The following is a 19,214-nucleotide window of genomic DNA, read 5'->3' as shown; positions in this document are numbered from 1 at the left end:
ACATAAGTTGTTATAAACTGTTTCAAACTTCCCCTCTGACATTACCAATCACATCAGGAGAATGGCAAATAAAGCTGTCATGGATATACACACACCAGTCAAAAGTTTGGACACAGCTTCTCATTTAATGGTTTTTCTTTATTTTTACTACTTTCTACATTGTAGACACATACTGAAAACATCAAATGCATGAAGCAAGATATATGGAGTCATGTAGCAAAAAAATAAATATATATGTTTTATATTTTAGATTCCTGAAAGTAGCCACCCTTTGCTTTGTTGACAGCCTTTGCCTTCTATCAATGAGCTTCATGATGTAGTCAGCTGAAATGGTTTTCGCTTCACAGGTCAGGGTTTATTTGTGAAATTTCTTGCCTTCTTGATGGGTTTGGGACCATCAGTTGTGTTGTGCAGAAGTCACAGCTGGTACACAGCTGACAGCTTTCTTTGACAACTGTTAGAATTCATATTATGGCAAAAACCAACCAGCTAAGTAAAGAGAAATGACAGCCCATCATTACTTTAAAAACTAAAGGTCAGTCAGTCCAGAAAATGGAAAAACTTGGAATGTGTCCCCAAGTTTAGTTGCAAAAACCATCAAGTGCTACGATGAAACTAGCACACATGATGACCGGCCCAGGAAATGAAGACCAAGAGTCACCTCTGCTGCTGAGGATAAATTCATCCACGTCACCAGCCTCAGAAATCGCAAGAGACAAGGAAGAAGAGAGAACTCTTGTGTGCTTCTTATCTTTCTCCACTTCCTTAGAGAATCCATTATCAGCATTCAAAGAGGGATTGAACAGAACAGAGAAGCGCCAAAGTAAAACATCTGTGCTTGCCACTTGAAAAAAATAAAATAAACAACTACAGCTCAAGTTTCATTTTGAGACGCTGTTATGGAGTCATTAGAATGACTGAGTGTTTTTGACAGGGCGTAGTAGTTTAAATTGGGTATAGGTGTGGATGCAAGGTAAAAGAAGCTCCGAAGTGCATAGAATAAACTGCTGTATAAATATTTGTGTGAAAAGATGAATGTGGCTTGCAAAACAGGTCATTTTTATTTTATATAAAACCTCCTGTGTAAATCCTGTTATCTATAATGTTTACCAATATTAAAAAAAAAAAAAAAAAAAAAAAACAATCTGGAAGATGATCACTTTTGGACTGGATGCTTCCTCACCTGATGTGCAATTTCTCCGAGCCCCAGCAGCATCCCCTGCTGGAGGTCAGGATGTTGCAAGCCCTTGGGCAGCAGCAGCAGCAGCTTCAGTGATGAAAAGACACCACCCAGTGGACAGTCAGCTCCGTGGCACAAACTCTTCCATCACATCATCGGGAGACGCAATGGCACAGATAAAACATGGAAAACAAACCTTAAGTGGAAACAGTCCTTATTTCTGTTTTATTCTCACAGAAAATAGCTGCCCCATCGAACCACACTTTCCAAGTGCAAAGCAGACTAGATGTAATGTGGGAGTAACAAATGTGAAGTCAAGCTTTCAGACAGCATCCCTGCTTCACCCGACTGCAACAGCACCATGATTGTCCCGATTTTCGGATAAAGTGCACAACAGTGTTTTCTTTAACTGAAGCACTTCTCTAACTCCAGTTAAATCCAGCCTGCCACGCAATAAATCAAAACTTGCATGGAGATGATGCAAAAGCCATAAACATTTATTTTGAACTTGCTTCAACACATCATTCTCAAATTAAAACTATTTTGATGTGTTTCTGTGCCCCTGTAAATGACTTTAAACCCCCCTTTGTGTGTGGATGGTGTTGTGTATGGATCCAGCTTTTATGAAGCCCTCTTATGAAAAGAAACAAGCTGCAGAGCTCCTGAACAAGAAGTGCTTTATTGTGATACATTATTAGAAATCTTTTACTACCTTGATCAACACTGAAGCTGGCTTTTCCTCTATCAACATACAATTCAGAGTATATTTGCTCTCAGCTTTTTTCAAAGTATTATGTCTGACTCCCGAACTCTGCGCGCTCTCATAGACACATCGGCGAGCCACCTGACCGTCACCATTAGGCATCAAACACATATACAACAAAAACTTTCTACAATGACCATCTTTGCACTGCCACAATGGCAGAGACAACAGAAACAGAGCCAGAATGAGCAGCAGGCTTTGTGAGACAATACAGGGCCACATTAGAGGAATGACGCGTTTTGGCAAAAATACTGACTATAAATCTGAATGTAGTAAAAGATCCCTTATAACTCTTTTCCACCGACATGTGACTAGTGTGAAGCCAGTTCTGCCCAAGGAGGACCATCCCAAATTTCCACAGGTTTGACAATCGAGTGGTAAAGAGAGGAAGAAAGGGTCATTTCTAAGGGGAGATAACAACGCAGGACAGACTCTGTTGGCTGCTTCAGCAAATCACTGGTGAATATCTGGTGATAGCCCCTCTATCAGACACTGACATCAGTGGTTTCAACTCAGGGTCCAGCATTTGTGGTGCTGTATCAAAAAAGCTGGCTTTTTCTCAATGGAAATGCATAGAAACATGTGTTAACTGGATTTATCTCTTTGCTCTATAGATTAAACCATATTAGAAGAATTTAATCACAGAATGGGTTAAATTAATTATGTTTTTAGATTAATATCAGCTCTAACTTCCAAAAGAGTGAAAAAACAGTCAAATTTGTAACATTTCTGCCAGCTATACAACTACATTAATCCAAGAGTAACCGGAGCACTTTTGATGTTATATTCCTATTTTCATAATACTTTGACCAATTTTGAAATCATCTCTAAGCAAGAGAGAAGCTGAACCAGAGTCATTACTCCAAGACAGAGGAAAGCAGAAACAGTGTTCCAGGGTTTCAGCCAGTCTGTGGCAGCTACTGGGTGAGCTCCTTGAGGCTGCGCAGCGAGTTGGCACAGCTGTTGATGAGGCTGCAGAGCTGGATGCTCGCTTCCAGTGAGGCTGAGCTTTGTAACTGGTTAGTGGCCCAGCGAAGTTTGGTGAGGACAGCTTCCTCGGCTTCCTGCAACACAAGTCGCTGGGCAGAGCTCTGTGGAGTAACTGAGGGACGAGCTGGTGCCAGGGCTGCAGTGGAGGCTGGAGTTGAAGGAGGAGGGACAGCGGGTGGAGGCAGAGGAGTTCTTCCACCTGCGGCAGCCCCCTCACAGTGCTCTGGTCTAGGCTGGGGAATGGACATATTTCCCTGACTGCTGCTGGGGCTGTCATTGAGCTCAGGAGTCTGGGACGGTGTGGGGGACTGGGCTGCGAGCTGCCTTTCCCTCACCTGGGACAATGCAGCCTGAGCATTCAGGGCTGGGAGGAAGAAAGAAAGGGCAGACAATGTAACAAGAACACAAAGTGGGCTAACATATGTATGTTTTTTGAAAAGATATTTATAATTATTTACATGGAAAACATAAGACTATGTGATTTAAAGGTTTAAATATCTATTGTGCAGACAGTTTGTGAAAGGGTAGTCGAGTAGCAATTTATGTTCAAACTAGTTTTGCAGTGTAAATGACAGTTTCCAAATCTTCTAAACAACTTGACATTTGTAACTTTAAATGTAAATTTGTCTGGTTGAGCTGAAGGGTTTTAAGCAAATTCTAAGGACACTGGAGAAAGCATCATTGGACGGCTGCTCCTACTCTTAATGTGTTAATGCTACTCTTTTTTGTGTTTTTTAAATTCGTTTTATTTTTTCCAGTTAATTGTTTATATGAATTCTAATGTTTTAAAATTTAATTCTGTATAGATATTTAAACAGGTCAATCTTGAAGATATGACCCCATGTCTCAATAAGGTTTACCTGTATAAATACATTTTAAATACATTTTTTTAATGCATACCAGGGTTGTCTTTGTCAATATCAGAGTCCAGCTCCTGGCATGAGACGCAGTAGTTTTTCTGCTGTTTGTCCTGGAGAAGAATAGTCTGAAAAACACAAATACATAAATGATGCCACTCCTCACCTTCTGTTCATGATAACACCTGCATACATTTTTACATAATAATAATAATAAAAAAAAATTTAAAAAAAGTGCCACTTTGCGCCATCAATGACACAGCAAAACCATGTTTTTATATTTCCTAGCACAGATGATGACACAAGCCCAGGCATGTTTAACAAGAGATGATGATTTAGGACCCAAAGGAGCTACTTAACAAAAGGAAGAAAGAAAGGGGGGGAAAAAAAAAAAAAAAAAAAAAAAGTTGTTTCACTGCTTGAGGCAAAAATACAACCAGGCTATGAAGCCAAACAAAAAAATAAATAAAAATCTGCAGCTGGTGATGTGAAACCGAATGTAAACATGACTCCACTGAGCATCACTGGGGCACTCCACATGACAGGAAGAGCGTACAGTGGATTGAAATTACTGATGCAGTTAACATGGTGGTAAAGGAGGGTTTTAACCCTCTACACCCCATAACAGTTGCTCTAAACATCCCCTTAAATGCACGTTTCTACTACTATTTGTATACACACTATATTTTAAAATATCTGAACAACAATTACACCTAACAACAAATTGGGGGGGGGCGGCACACATTTCAATTAAACATTAGGCGATAATTTACGTTTTCATCCCAGTCACTTTGTCTGGCATTCATGTGTGGTAAGTGAAGACTCTCGGATCACCGTTTACCTCAGCTGTCAACAAGCTGGGTGAGAATCCCCCACATGCATTTAGAGTGGGGGTGTTTTACAGCTTCTGAAGGAGGCTGTAAAAGTTGGTGATGAGTCAGAGAAAGTCACTCCTTCCTGATGACAGTGATACTGAGGTGAGTTGTTGAGGATATCCTGAACTTCTGTCAGTAACCACTGCTTTTTCTTTTTTCCCCTGATGTGAGCTTGTGTCAGAAGCTTTCTTTTAAGTGGATCTAACGTTGTCAGCCTCTATGAATAAAATCTCAGACGATGTGAGAGTGTAATCAAACTGTTTATGGGAGGGATTTTTATTTAGCTGGCACAATGTTAGCGTATAACCAGGTGGTGTTATAGTTGGTATGTTGCCAGCTGTCTGGAGACAGGAGTGTCTAATCTGCTGACAACCAGGTGAAATCTGGACTAAAGTATTTTTAATGGACATTTTCTTATGTTAAAGCATGTAATTCAGTTCACAAGATGAGACTACAGGTGAGCAGGAAGAGGTGGGCATAAGGGAGAAGTGGTGAATGAGGCAGATGAAGAAAAGAAAAAAAAAAAAAATGAGGAAAATATAAATGTACAAATCTCATATAGTTTGAAAGAACTATCTGTGCCATCTTTACATTAAAACTAACCTATAAAATTCACACTTTACCCTATTTATTTAGTTTTTTTTTTTCAATATTTATGCGTTTGTAATACTTATCAGATTTCCCCTTTTGGGACATCCTAACAGAACTGTAACGTTTATAGACGATAAACACTAGAACCCTCAGGAGGGGTGATTTTGATCACCCAATCTGTGTGCTCACTCCTCTGCCTGCAGCTCTTCACCTCTCCTGCTCAAGACTAAAACTGATTTGGTTGCTGTGCTCTGGATTTCACTCTTTATTTGCTCGGATTAGCTCTCCATTCATTTCAGCTACGGCTCCTCTGCTGCTCCGCACAGCCATCAACCTTCCTGGTTCCTCACACATTCAGTCACACAGTGCTTCTCTACCACTCCACTTCGGCTTGAAATCCCATCCTCAGCTTTGCAATAATTATTTACTTTGGATCTAACTACAGTCCCCCTACATAGAGTTTTTAAATAAATCATATCTGGCAAGTTCTGGCTCAAGTGTAAACATGGTATTGCTGGGCAACCCTGTGTTTGCATTGAAGCACCGCAGCAATTTCCTAATGTTGTAAACCTGCTCAACATTCGGCAATAAAACCCTTTCTGATTCTGCTACAGCAGTGGTTTCACATCAGTTTCTATGGGGTCAAAATGATGTCCTCCGTGGTTCTAGATAAAAGCACTCATATTTTTTTTCCCTTTTGATCCCACACTCAAAATTCAGTATTTGATGAAATACGAGATGATGATGATGATGAGGGGGTTTTAATTTAACAAAGTCACATAACTTTTAAAATGCCAAGAGGGTCAAAACGACCTTCTGTTAAACAGGTGGTTAAAAAGCTCAAGATATGACATCCCAGGTAGAAAATATTATTCAATTTTATTAGGTGCAGGTTAAGTTCCTTTAGTTGGAATAGTTGTTGCGAAACTGCTATTGTTTTAACCTTTTTTTAAGCTCTTACTTAAAATTTCCAGGGATTACATTATTTAAGCCATTTCTGGGCTTACATTTGGCCTTTGCTCTCTCACTGTTTATCATGCAGTGTCAGTACTATTGCACTATAACCCTGCTGGCATCTTCTGACAATAGATCCATACTTCAAATTAGGCAGTCTTCATTTTGTTTGCTGCTGGCTGGGAGCTGCAATCATCAGGACGTTGATATTTTTCTATATACTTAGAAATATAATTATTGCATATTTAATAAAATATCATGATAACATATCAGAGGCTAACTCACCCAACCTGACAAACACAGCACAGCGTCCTGCTTCACTCACCCCACACACTTCGCAGGCTTCTCCAAGCATCTTGTACCCTTTCAGCAGGTAGTCTCCCATCAGCTTGCTGATTTTGTCTTGCCGCTCCCTACGAGCCTGGATCACCTTCATTTCTGCTTCTGTTGGAGGCTCCCACTTAAAATCCTCTTCATCTGCAGGTCAGTAACAGCCGAAACGTTTCATTTTATTTTCAGATTTCAGACCACAACTATCCTTCTTTCGTATTCTCAAAACTTTAGGATTATAAACAGCCTTAAGCGCTGCTGTAACTTGTGGATACTATTATATGTCTGCTTCTACTTTACCGTTTCAGCGGGATTAAAACAAAAACCCTTTTGGCACTGTTTTGAAGTGTGACTATCACAGGTGAACTGCTCTGCTAGGAAATGACAAGCTAGCTAGCAAACCAGCCGGGCTACCGTTTGGCTAACAACATGTTTACGCTGGCAGCGACGAATTTAAAAGCAAAAATAAAGTAACCCAGAGGAACAGCCTCAATAAAAAGAATTTCTTTTTTAAAATCACAATGCAGGAAAGCAGCAGAAATGTCAAAGTCAGCTTGTTTTTACAACACAAGTTCACAAACCTCCATTCAAAGCCATGTTTCTTCTGTGCTACACGTTGGACGTGATGACGCAATGCAACGCTCCTTCTTCCTCCTCGTTTCTTCCTCCGCGTTCGGCAAATATTTGAGCACAGCCGCCTGCCCCTAGTGTTAATTAGTGGTAAATACCACAAGAGTGAAATTTGGTGGGCAGCGTTCCCACTCCTCGCTGTTATAGTCAAAAATGGTAGCAATAGCGCCACCGTATGCTGATTAGTTAATTAACTTAAACAATTAAATCGTTTCAGCTAAACTTCTCATATGAGGATTAAGTGGATGATTTCTTCTTCTTTTTCTTCTTCCGCTTCCTCTTCTTCTTCTTCTTCTTCTTATTGTAATAAATTATTAAGAGAGTAGGAGCAGTGTGCTTTTTAGCACAATTTTGAAAATTGGAAGGGTGCCTGAGAAATGGAAGTGCACTAGAGAGGGATAAAGCTGATGGCTACACCATGAAGCCACCCAGCACATCAGCTGTTCTCCTTGTTACCATCTGGCAGACGTTACACGAGTCTGTCTGCTCGGACTACAAGACTTAAAAACAGTTTTTACCACCAAGCCATACGACACCTCAACCACAACACTTAAACACACACACACACACACTCCACAGGACACACTCAGAAGCTACCTTGCAGCTTCACAAGTACTCTGTTTAATCTGCACTGGTCATTCCACTTTATTGTTATTGATGTTTATATTTAAAAAGTGCAATACTGTAATTTTCTGCTGCTCATTTCTGTGCAATATCCCATCTGCCAACACCCCCCCCCCATATTTCTTTTCAAGATTTTCTTATTTAATCACTAGTGTACATATATTTATATTTATAGATACATATATATTTAGTCATCTTTTCTCTTTTACCACGTCTCTAATATTTTGCTCTTAACTGTTTTTCTATTTTTTTTTCATTTTATTATATTTTATTATATTTTCTTCTACTGTACCATGCTGCTGAGTGACTGCTGCTCGTCAAACACATTTCATTGCAATGTTGACCCTGTGCTAACTTGCATATGACAAATAAAACTGAAAACTGAAAACTGTGGGAAAGACTTGAGGAAGCTAAATTACGAAGAGAGGTGACTTTTAGTGAACAGCAGTATGGCTTCAAGCTGAGAAAGCGCACTACATGTGTGATGTTTGCTTTGAGAGTGTTGAAGTACAGAGAAGATCAAAAGGAGTAATGGTTGGAGCAGGACATGTGTAAGGACGGTGAGACAGTGGCGAGGTGGGTGGTAAGAGTCGGGTTTAAGATGGATAAAGATTTTAAGATTTCCACTGAGAGTGACGATAAAGGAGAAGATTAGAATTAGATCAAAGGGACAAGTAGGGTTAGAAGAGCAAAGCTGTGATGGTTTGGACATGTGTAGAAGAGGCAATGTAAATATATTGGACGAAGGAGGTTGACCATGGAGCTAGCAGGCAGGAATAGAGGAAGACAACACAGGAAGTTCGTGGATATGTAAATATGTAGGTGTACCCCAGACATGATGTTTTTATGTCGAGAAGATATCTGCTACGGCCTAAATATATTCAACTTTAATTGAAATTACACATCTAAACTATTACCTATAGGCAGCACCTACATCCCATAAATTTATAGAACAGTTGTCTTTGGGAGCATTTGTTTAGAATCCAGTCCTTCAGTTCCAATACAGAATATAGTAGTGTTTTGATAGTGTTTTCTTGAAAGTCTATCTTTGGCATTCGTATTTTCTAAAGTAGTCCTCTGGCCATAAGTAAAGTGCCCTCCAGTATCTACTCTTATGATGTGAACAATGAATGAAAACAAGACAACGAAATTAAGAAAGAAAGAAAACATTTAAAGCTGTCTTTCAGGCAATTTTATTGTATTTTGGGATGTTTCATGTGTCCAGTCTAAACCATAATCCACCACATTTCACATGGAGAAGTACATCATTCAAAATAATGAATGAACACACCACAATAATCAAAAGCACATCAGCTTTTGAGGGTTTCTCTCTGATTTTCTGTTCATTGCCTTCCAATCACATCCTGCAAACATGCAAAGGATAATCAGAACATGCTGCTACAGAAGTCTGGGGTGTTTAAATGTTGGATACTAACATGCAATCCAAGCATTCTCTCTACGGCTAAAATTACATTTATTCAACATGACCACGAAATCTGCAAGAGGACTGATGTTACATCTGTACGCATATCCTTGGTGTGTCTGAAAGGTAGATGTCCTCGGTTGCTCTGTAACGACTTGGTGTGAGGACACCAGTCGTGTTCTTTCTTCTTTGTTTTTGTCACTTCCTTTTGTTTTGTTCCTGTGGGTTTCTTTTCAGTGTCCAGGGTAACATCCTCTCTTGAGAAGTAAACAGAAAGAGATGTTGGAATCTGTGATGTCATTATATAATATACTTCACTTTTTAGCATCAGAATTTCCTCTTTAAGAGTATAAGGTGTCATAATCATTCCTCATAATCTATTGCTTTCATGTATTTGTAATTGTAATTTACAATATTAAAAGCAAAGCAGTTATCAACTCAATGTCCTGGAGGAAGTTCTATATAAAACAGTGCATATCCTGTCAACACATTTAATGACTTTAATTTTCATCTTACAAAAATTCATAAATATAGCAGATGGCAGGTTACATAGTAATAGCTGAATCTCACCTTGACTATGGGGGTGTTTTCATTTAAGACACTGTAAAAACAGGAAAAGGATACAGATAAATTAATAACAATAGCTCAATTTATTAATGAAATAATAAGAAAAAGAAACATAAAAACAAATCACACATATGGTCCATTTTTAAAAAAGGTAGAACTCTGTGTAATTTAAATAAAGAAGAATGAAATCATTGTTAATGAGTTTTAAGACCATATAATTAGGACAAAGACAACATGCTCAATATTGAAACTGACAGTCTGTTGGCAGACTAGTTTAGACTTTTTTTTTACTACACAGATATCCTCCTTTCATACGTGTAACATGTGGAAAGACCTTCAAAGTAACTAAGTACTTCTAAACTTTTATATTTTGTTCAGATATATTGTTCCCAAGAGCGTGATCTTCAGACATATTTTATGTTTTTTCCCCCTGTGCATGATTTTCTCTGGGTTTCCCACATCTTTACTCTTAGGATTAAAAAAAAGGATCGTTCCTAAATTATTCTTAACTTCATGCTGAACATTTTGAACTATTTGACCAAACAATGTCATATCGAGGGGGTTAACCTCTTCCCACCTAAGTTGTATAAAAAACCTATTCTAGCTTTTTAAACATGCTGCTGATTTCAAATACAAATTGTTTTAACATTTTATATGCTTATGTACGTTTTTCATTGTATTATATTTTACACTGTATAAAAATTTTTAAAGCATTTTCTTAAAATTCAGCTTTCATTTGTTAGCTTCTAAGTCAAGTCCTAATAATGAAATGTCTAGGTGATAGCACCCAAAACAACATGTAAATAATAAAGTATTAAACACAACTTACACCAGTGTATACTCCTTATTCTGCTCCGTGTAGAAAAGAGATTAGCACAAAGGCGAGAACGTAATTAGGCATGAGAGTTAAAATCATTTTAAAGGCATTTCTATAAAATTTTAGGAGTCTTTTAGGCTCTACAAGGTAAAAAAATACCTTCAGGCTTGGGGTGCATGAGATTCAGTGGGAGCTCCAATGTGACATCACTGCAGAGAAAAATGAGCCAAATAATGTGAATGCATGCAATCATCATTTCTGTATGGATTGTGATAATATTGTCACTAAATATTACTCACCTGGAAGTGAGGCCACCCAGCAGACTACATGGAGAAAAGAGGGAAAACGTAAGCCGGCCTTTGCCGTTTCGTTCTGTTTAATCTTGAACGGGATTTACTTGTGTCAAAAAATACTTACCCTCCTCCAGCCACCATGAGGTTAATTTTAATCTTGTAGGAAACCAGGATACCCAGCACCTCTTTTTCTACTCCCTGCCGCAGCCTGTGGAGGACGAAGTGCAGGGATTTGAAGGATTAGAGGGGTTTAAATTAGCTGAGTGTACTACTGTAAGACATTGTGGACACTGAACAAGAAAGCGGATGGAAATGTGAAGCAACAAAGAACCGACAGAGAGGAGTGTTTCGCCCAAACTTTACACCAGTGTGCACTTACATGGTGGTGGAGGCCAAGTTGGTGTCCTCGTCCTTCAGTCGACCGTCCAGCGCCAAACCTCTTTTCTCCTTGTTATCAGTGAGCAGAGGTGTGATGGTCAGAGTGTTGTCGAAGCTGCCGTTAGAGTCCACCGTCTCTCTGCAGAGAGTGAAAAGAAACACATGAGCAGATTGACCCAATTTTATATTTTCATTTTGCTTCTGTGACATTTGCTGTGCTTTCAGTTTTCTGCCCACATACCCGAACTCTTGGTTAAGAACACACTTGGTGTATTTGTCTGCCGAGTAGAGGACGATGTCTGTGGTTTGGTCCACTGTTGCAGGGAGGAAGATATAGAAAAATGTTATTTCTTTATAACATTTTCAGGATTTATTTCAGTATTTCAGTGAATAGAGGTACCCACCACTGATTTTAATTTTCTTGACTGTTTTGTTGCTCTCGTTTTTGATTTTGATATTGATTGGGATCGCTTCACCATGAAAGTAGAGCTGCGGCAAAACAGGAGAGAGATTTTAATTGGTTCACTGCACAGCTCCCATTTCAACAGGGTGAAGCTAAAATTTTGCTGCCGTACATCTTTCTCCGTTGAAGCTTCTAGATGAACGGGCTTGTCAGACATCATGAAGCTTTTGCAGATATCAGCCTTGGGCCCGGAGCCCACCTGAGACGGGGCGTACTGGATTTTACGAATGATGAGACGGGCGGTGTCCCTGTCAGGGCCAAGGAGAGGGAAGGAAGAAGAGATGAGGTGAGGAAAAATGAAATGGAACAAAGAGAGGCGAGATAGCAAGGCAAAGACATTAGTGGAAGTGAACTCACTTCTTTTCAATCTTTTCATCGGGGTTGTTCTTTTCCTTGGCAAGATAAGTTTTGATCTCAAAGTCAACGCCACAAGCCTGCAAAGTACAGTGCAGTTGTGAACAGCTGATATTTAAACAAGTGACATCCTTGCCTATATACTCTAAGGTAAAGGGATGCCTCACCTTTCCCTTGTCATCAGGTCCAGGCTGCAGAGAGACTGAGCAGGGTAGGTTGTTTGGAATCTATGGAGACAAAGACTAAGATTTATAAGAAAACGCAAGAGCTACTTCCATGAAATTACAAAATAAAGCCTAATTTTAGATATTCAGGAAGAAAGAAATTGTTAATTTGAGCGTTTCCTCGTTAAGAAAAAATATATAAATGTCTATTAAATACTCAGTATTAAAGTGGAGTAACATCATGTGTCATTGAATGTTACATGCACAATTTCTAAAAAAGCAAAAACAACTCTTTCTCACATGGCTGAGGTCATAAACTGCTTGTCGTGCTTAATTTTGTGGTCCTGAGTCACACACCTCAAAAGAGAAAGGGTGTGCGTTGTCTCCTGCCTTCTTCAGCAGGGTGTCGTGCATGGCACTCAAGGCAGGCTTCTCGCCATTAGGATAGAGTTGGGTTTGCTGCATCCAGATGTCCTTCCTGAAGCACAGGCCCATCACATCCAGGTCATCACTACCATAACGGAAGGCACATGCCAGCTGCACGAACACTGCAGACAGGTGTAATTACATCAGCTACTTCACAGTGATTGGCAAAAGCTTCTATTTATAGAACTGAACCCAATTTAAAACGGCGCTTTATGTGACGCTACCTTTTCTGTCTCTGAAATCTGCTGGGTCCAGCTTTACGACGCCGTCTGCAAGGGAGCAGGATTACAGGCACAGTTATTGTCTTCATAATGACCGCAGGCAAACACAAATACAGAAAAAACACTCTGTAATAGGAACGTACCAACTCTGTCCACTTTGTCCACATGATCCACATAGTCTCTCTTCCCCAGGTAGAGGGTCAGCTGTCACATTGAAGAAGGGAAAGCATAGTGTTTCAGAACCTTTTAAGTTTTACCCCTTTTTCAGTCTATTAAAAAAATGTTTTAAGAGAATAAAAGAGAACATACCCCTCCATTTCCACTGGTCTTCTTGAAAACCCTGTGAAGCGAAAAGGAGAAACACCACTCAACCTTTAAATTAACCTTTTTGTATAGATTACAGTTAAAATATTAACCTCCTTATCCTGGCAACCAGGGCAGAAATAAGTGTGTGAAATGTTGAATAAAGCTGGAGAACCCATGTTTTTAAAAGAAGAGTACATCCACTTACATCCATGGAGTTACTGTCAGGCTTAACAAGATAAAATAGTGATTCAATTTGGACCCTGTGGGTAAATTTGGTTTCTTGGCAAATGACAGAAGGGCTGGTAATCCTTTAGTCCTCGTTATCCAGTTAGTAATAGCTAAGCGTGGAGCTGCTTTACCTCATCAAGCCAGGATTGAGAGGCTGGCTCAGGTGAGGGAGCTACAAATGCTGTAAGAGGGTTCCCCAAATAACCAATTACCACTGTCATCAAATAAAGCTCAGAGCTGTGTTACCATATTTGAAAGAGCATGTTGAGAGACTAAGCCTATTACAGACCTAAATAAATACTTTCTAATAATTGTCCCTTTTAGGAGTTGGCTGACCATCCTGTCTACAACTCCACAAATTTCAAAGAGATCATGATTTTTATCAACCTTTTGGCCCCTGTCAGATTTTCTTTAGGTAAAAGGGAAACATCTTTCCACTAACAATAGCTTTGGATTGTTATATTTTTTGAGTATGAGAGAGCGAGATCTTTAAATAGTTTGATTAGAATCAGCAGTTCCTCTGGGACATAAAGATAAAAACAAAATGTATCCAGTACTTACTTTGCCATCTCTAGAAGGTTTTTGGAAGTATTCTGTTGGAAGAAAGGTGAAAAAAACAAATGATCAAAAAGTGATCAGGAGGTCACAGATCTATAACTGAGAGCTCTCTGGCAGCTGGAGTGATGCTTTTATTTGAGGGTACAGAGGGTTAATCCTCTGCAATAAGATTACGCCACTGGTGTTAGGACTCTTCCACCAAACTGGTGTTTCTCTGGCTGCTAACTGACCCCCGTGACCTCACAACAAACAACCAAAGATTTACATTGCACACGTGGTTATGTCACAGTATGTTTCTCCTAAAAGTGCCAAAGTCTTTGGACTATTTAAGGAACACTAAATGGATAAAACCCATGCATCACCTTTGATAGCATTCCAGGACTTTAGCTCTCTATAACTCCTAGATAAAGATTAGTCCTGAAGGGTTAAGAGCACTACAAGCATTTAATTAAATACGTATTTTCAAACATATCTGCTCATCATCTTCCAAAATAATCTCCAGTCTTCAGGTTGTTTGGTCTTATATATTTTTAAACATCAGATCATATTTCTCTTTAGAAATTTGTTGGGTTTTTTTCCTATTGGCACCTTCTGTGTCAACTCCAATCTCCAATACAAAGATTATGGATAAATGCAAAGAATGAGAATAAAGTCTTGGTTAATTACCCAGATGCCTTCAGTCTAAAGTTGCTTTGGGCTACAGTTACTTATTTCAGTGCCAGGAGCAGGTACAGCAGCTTCCTGCCTCTCTTCTGATTGGCTAATTGCTGTGCAATTTCAGCATATGTGATTGTTGCACACCTCTTCAAAAATACTGAACTATGCCTTTGTTAGATTCTTGCTCAAACCACAGAGCACTATATTTAATATTTATTAGAGATGGCACGATACCACTTTTTTATGTCCGATACCGATACCGATATCATAAATTTGGATATCTGCCGATACCGATATGAATCCGATATAGTGTTTTTTAATCAACAAAACTGTTTTTTTCAAATAGCTTGCTGCATTTTGTATAAGTTCATACTCAAGTGTAAAACAACAACTACACTAAAGCTATTCTGTTATACCTGTATGCAAAAAAAAATATTTCATAGTTCAGCAATACTGATCAATCTAATAAACTTAAACCTACACCATCCTCCCTATTCTGGTATTTTAAAGAGTACTTAGCGTAAATATTAAGCAACCTAACTAATAGGGTTCCAACTCCCAGCAACAACAAAAATAAATAAATAAAAAATAGGGAACCACCCCTCACGCTCCACCTCATGATGCTTAATCGACGTAATCAACCTTAATTTGATGCAGTGTGAAAAAAAATGCACAGAAATCAATTATTTTTCAAGAAATATTAAATAGATTCAACATCTTTCTTCAACAAAATTGCAGACTGCACAGATGGTACCTTCCCAAAGGAAAAAGTACTATAGCTTACTAGGGTGTGTGTATATATATTAGACTTAATAGTTACTATATACAGTAATTGACTTCTATTCATTTTACATCAAATTAAAACTTTGGGTGTAAGATTTGGATAATTATTTATTAAAAGCTAGACATTTTAAATGAGAATAAGAAAGAAAAGTATGTCTTTGTGCCCCCTTTTCCCTGTTAATGCCCTATCGGCCCCCCTGGCTAAACTTTGCTAGATCCGCCCCTGCACAGTTACCAGCCGTCAGCTACATAGAAAAGGATCCTGGTGTAGAAAGTAATATTAAATACATTCTAACAACAGCTTATCAAGCTTAAACGTGCTGCTGTTGTTCAGCCACTGGTTTCCTCTTTCTGGTGCAAAGTGGGCCAAAAGCAAACTAGAGACACGGACTCGCGACAGAAAAGCCGATCAGCTGATCGTTAAGCAGTTTCATGATTGAAGTAGCAGCAAGAAGAGGCAGTCGCTCCATATATCGCTTGTTAAGCTTAAAGCAGGAATGCTTTACAAACATTCAGAGATGGACTTACACACTTGCTTTACTTCTCTCGGGGATAACTTTGTCGGAGATGAAATGCCGGGTTGCTAGCGAAGCTCCAAATGCTATCCAGACCACCGACAGGTCCCGCATGCCACAGCCGCTCTATCACGTGATGCCTACTGCTCTGACGTGCTAACGTTCTGAAGTGAGTTACGGCGTGTTGCAAGTTTTGTTAGGTGCTTTCGTGATATTTAATGGATCGGATTACATTTTTTATTTTTCTCCGATATCCGATCCAGTAATTTAGGTCAGTATCGGACCGATACCGATACGTAATATCGGATCGGTCCATCTCTAATATTTATTGGTCGATTACTCTATTTTACAGTGATTAAATAGCATTCTTGTCTGCAGATAATTTAGTAGACATACTGAAAGCCACAGAAAGCAGATGTTTTTGTTACGTATGTATTATTGTAGCATCTACCTTACAATATAAAGCGCCTTGAGGCGACTGTTGCTGTGATTTGCCGCTGTATAGCTAAAATTGAATTGAAAATTGAATTGAATTGAACTTGCATTCTCATTTTCTTCTCATTTTGCACTATTTTGGCTCTTTTTTTACCTGGCCTCCATACACAAGCATTCTTACATATGTTCACTGATTGTAGATATGGCCTCAGATAGAACCTGTCGGTTAACTTTAATGGCCTATTAAAACAATGCAATACGTATATACTGTAATGACTTCCATCATCCTTATTCAACCCCACAGTGGAGCATAACTGAATGATTTTCACCATTGCACCATTTGACCTTTGACCTCTATTCATTTTCATAGCTACTTATCCAATTCAAGGTTGCAGGGGGCTATCAGGCATAAAACTGTACTTCATAATTAGTTTCACCACTACACATCCATCCTTTCATTCATTCATCTGTGAATATGAAGAATTCTTACCTCTTCTTAGTAGTCTGGGACCGTGGTGAAGGATGTCAGGATAAGTTGAGAGTGCAGTCTACAGCTGAGCTCCCTTTTTATACCTGCCTCCCTCTGTGCATCCTTCAGGCTTAGCCAGTTCACTATTGCTGTTTTTACCTGCTTCATAATCCTGTTAAGCAATCAGACAGCAGCTTTTTTCGGACAACAAAAGGTGCAGCCATCTAAATCACAGGGACATAAATACAACCTCACAGTCGCCATGCGGCTGTAGTAGGCCGATAATCCCCCTCTGCACCTCCACAAATCACTCAAATCTCCTTTGATTCAGAAAGCACAACAAAACAGGCCATTTAAAATCAACGTTTTCTTTCTCTGATGGATTTTTTTCCCCATCAAAAAAATTGTGTTGAACATCTTTATAGCTTGCATTAAAAACTGCATCTGTGATCAGCACCTTTATCTGTAAATATGGGTTAGCTGGGTATCTATGTGTTATTTGTTCTTTTTTATTTTCTTTTACAATCATAAAAACACAAACATTTTAAAAAATATATCAGATTCAAGAGTATTGCTATATGCTTGATAGGGAGATGAAATAATAAACTAACCTATATGATAAAGGTTTCAAATGTTTTCTTATTTTAAGCCAGTGTGCAGCCGTGTATAGATTCCTAGTACTCCAGTCTGTCTGCTCTCAGCAGATTAACAGTTCCCTCTCCCAATATGGTACAGATGACGGGAGTATCAACGGTGAGGTCAGAATAAGCTTTCTTATTCAACAGTGTCTAAGTAACGTGCCAAAGATTAAGGAGAATCACCAGAATCCCCTTTGACCCTTGAAAAGCTCCTAATCCTCCAACAGGTCCGTTATAACTAGCTTATGTTAAAAGAATGAAGAACACAGGAACGTAAAGTAAAACATTTTAGGATTGATGGGGATACTAGGGAATATTTTTTAGTTAAAAAAGATTCTTGATTATGAGACAGAAAGCTTTAAAAATGTAGTAAATGTAAATGTAGTGTTTTTATTGCATCCAAAGGATGACAAGACCTTTGCTGGAGTTAAGCCGAGGTTAACAGAGATTAGGCCACCTGGACACCCCACAAGTCAGGGGTTACTGTGTTGTACTAGAGCTGGGCGATATATCGAGTTTTTAAAAAATATCGATATATTTTTATACGAGATATAAGATGTGACAATATCCTTTATATCGATATAGTCTATGTTACGTTATAATTATACTTGTGGAGCCGCAAGTTTGCCTCTCTTTCGTCCACTTCCGTCTCTACGCAACGTTACTCGGCCTCGCCTCTCTTTCACTGAACACAACTCCCCCTCCTCCCCCATCGCTTCACCTGCAGGAAGCGACAAGATGGACACGGCAAATCTCCGTTAACGAGTTACTGCGCATCGCCCCGTGCGTGGGGCTGGACGGCGTCAACGTGTTAGCTAGCTAACCACGCTAACGAGCTAACCACGCTAACGCCATGCAGCCCAGAGGTGCTGCACGGACTAAAATCCTTTCATTTTCTCAAAAGTTGACAGCGCGCCTTATGTATGAATTCTGGTTGTGCTTGATGGCCGCGAACCGATTTTATGTGGAACACGGCGCTCAGCAATCTGTCAAAAAATGTTTTAGTACGACTTTAGTAAGCTACGGAGCTGCACCGCTTGATGGATTGTCGGAGCATTACGGCTGAGCCTCGCGGAGTGATACGTACTGTGCTTCAACGTAATATTACCCTACTGTGTATAAGGACTATAAATGGCACCTGTTAAGAGACGTGGTTGCGAAGCGGATTTCAAACTCCAGGCTGTCAGTCACGCAGTACAAGTTGGGAACAGAGCAGCTGTGAAATCTGTCTTTGTTATTGTGCTCAGCGTCTTTTAGTTTACATTTTGACTGCACAATTGTGAGCTTTTTGTTATGCACAAAAACAACATTGTTTTCTTTTATTTATGGAGCATTATTATTTAATGAATGCTCATAATTTATTTTTGAGTAAATTTTATGTACATCTGCTCTATGTTAATAAAAGTGCCTGTGTGACATCTGGGACACAGCTTTGACTAAGAACTCTCTTTTTGTTCTTACTTTATGGCTTTAAAAAAATATATCGAGATATATATCTTATATCGCCATCCAGCTAAAAAATATCGAGATATGAATTTTGGGTCATATCGCCCAGCCCTATGTTGTACCAAACATGGCTTAACGTAGTCCTTAATGACAATCATAATCCCGGTGAGGTGTTCTGCACAGCCTTTATGAGCTTTAGCATTTTCCAGCTTTTGTTTTCTTTATTCGTTTGACGCAATGGGAAGATCTGACGCCAAGAGGGAGATGTTACTTAATGCC

The 19,214-nt window shown here is 39.2% G+C and overlaps 2 protein-coding genes across 3 annotated transcripts; both read right to left on the bottom strand.

Annotated features, from left to right (window-relative positions):
- Nucleotides 1-1,840: 1,840 nt before the first annotated feature.
- Nucleotides 1,841-7,228, bottom strand: znrd2 (zinc ribbon domain containing 2). The gene is made up of 4 exons (XM_085470623.1): nt 7,122-7,228; nt 6,536-6,687; nt 3,834-3,918; nt 1,841-3,297 (listed from the first exon to the last, which is right to left on the bottom strand). Exons 1-4 carry the CDS (start codon nt 7,135-7,137, stop codon nt 2,861-2,863), a joined length of 690 nt encoding a protein of 229 aa, XP_085326749.1. The 5' UTR covers nt 7,138-7,228; the 3' UTR covers nt 1,841-2,860.
- A 1,743-nt stretch (nt 7,229-8,971) lies between these two features.
- arr3a (arrestin 3a, retinal (X-arrestin)) lies at nt 8,972-18,982 on the bottom strand. 2 transcript variants are annotated; one of them, XM_085470621.1, is made up of 18 exons: nt 16,873-18,982; nt 13,996-14,027; nt 13,210-13,240; nt 13,044-13,104; nt 12,904-12,948; nt 12,611-12,801; nt 12,257-12,316; nt 12,093-12,169; nt 11,848-11,983; nt 11,677-11,761; nt 11,514-11,586; nt 11,274-11,411; nt 11,019-11,102; nt 10,901-10,924; nt 10,761-10,810; nt 10,614-10,633; nt 9,788-9,818; nt 8,972-9,474 (listed from the first exon to the last, which is right to left on the bottom strand). In XM_085470621.1, exons 2-16 carry the CDS (start codon nt 14,001-14,003, stop codon nt 10,629-10,631), a joined length of 1,068 nt encoding a protein of 355 aa, XP_085326747.1. In that variant the 5' UTR covers nt 14,004-14,027; nt 16,873-18,982; the 3' UTR covers nt 8,972-9,474; nt 9,788-9,818; nt 10,614-10,628. The 2 variants fall into 2 exon arrangements, with proteins under 2 accessions (XP_085326747.1, XP_085326748.1); XM_085470622.1 differs by lacking the exon at nt 16,873-18,982 and having other exon boundaries at nt 13,996-14,220.
- Between the last annotated feature and the right edge of the window lie 232 nt (nt 18,983-19,214).

Source organism: Copadichromis virginalis, linkage group LG10 (assembly GCF_057382275.1).
Source record: "Copadichromis virginalis isolate Kocher_CV1m ecotype Utaka linkage group LG10, C_Virginalis_male_GT1.1, whole genome shotgun sequence".
In the NCBI taxonomy this organism is placed as follows: Eukaryota; Metazoa; Chordata; class Actinopteri; order Cichliformes; family Cichlidae; genus Copadichromis; species Copadichromis virginalis.
This window is presented reverse-complemented; position numbering and strand designations above follow the sequence as displayed.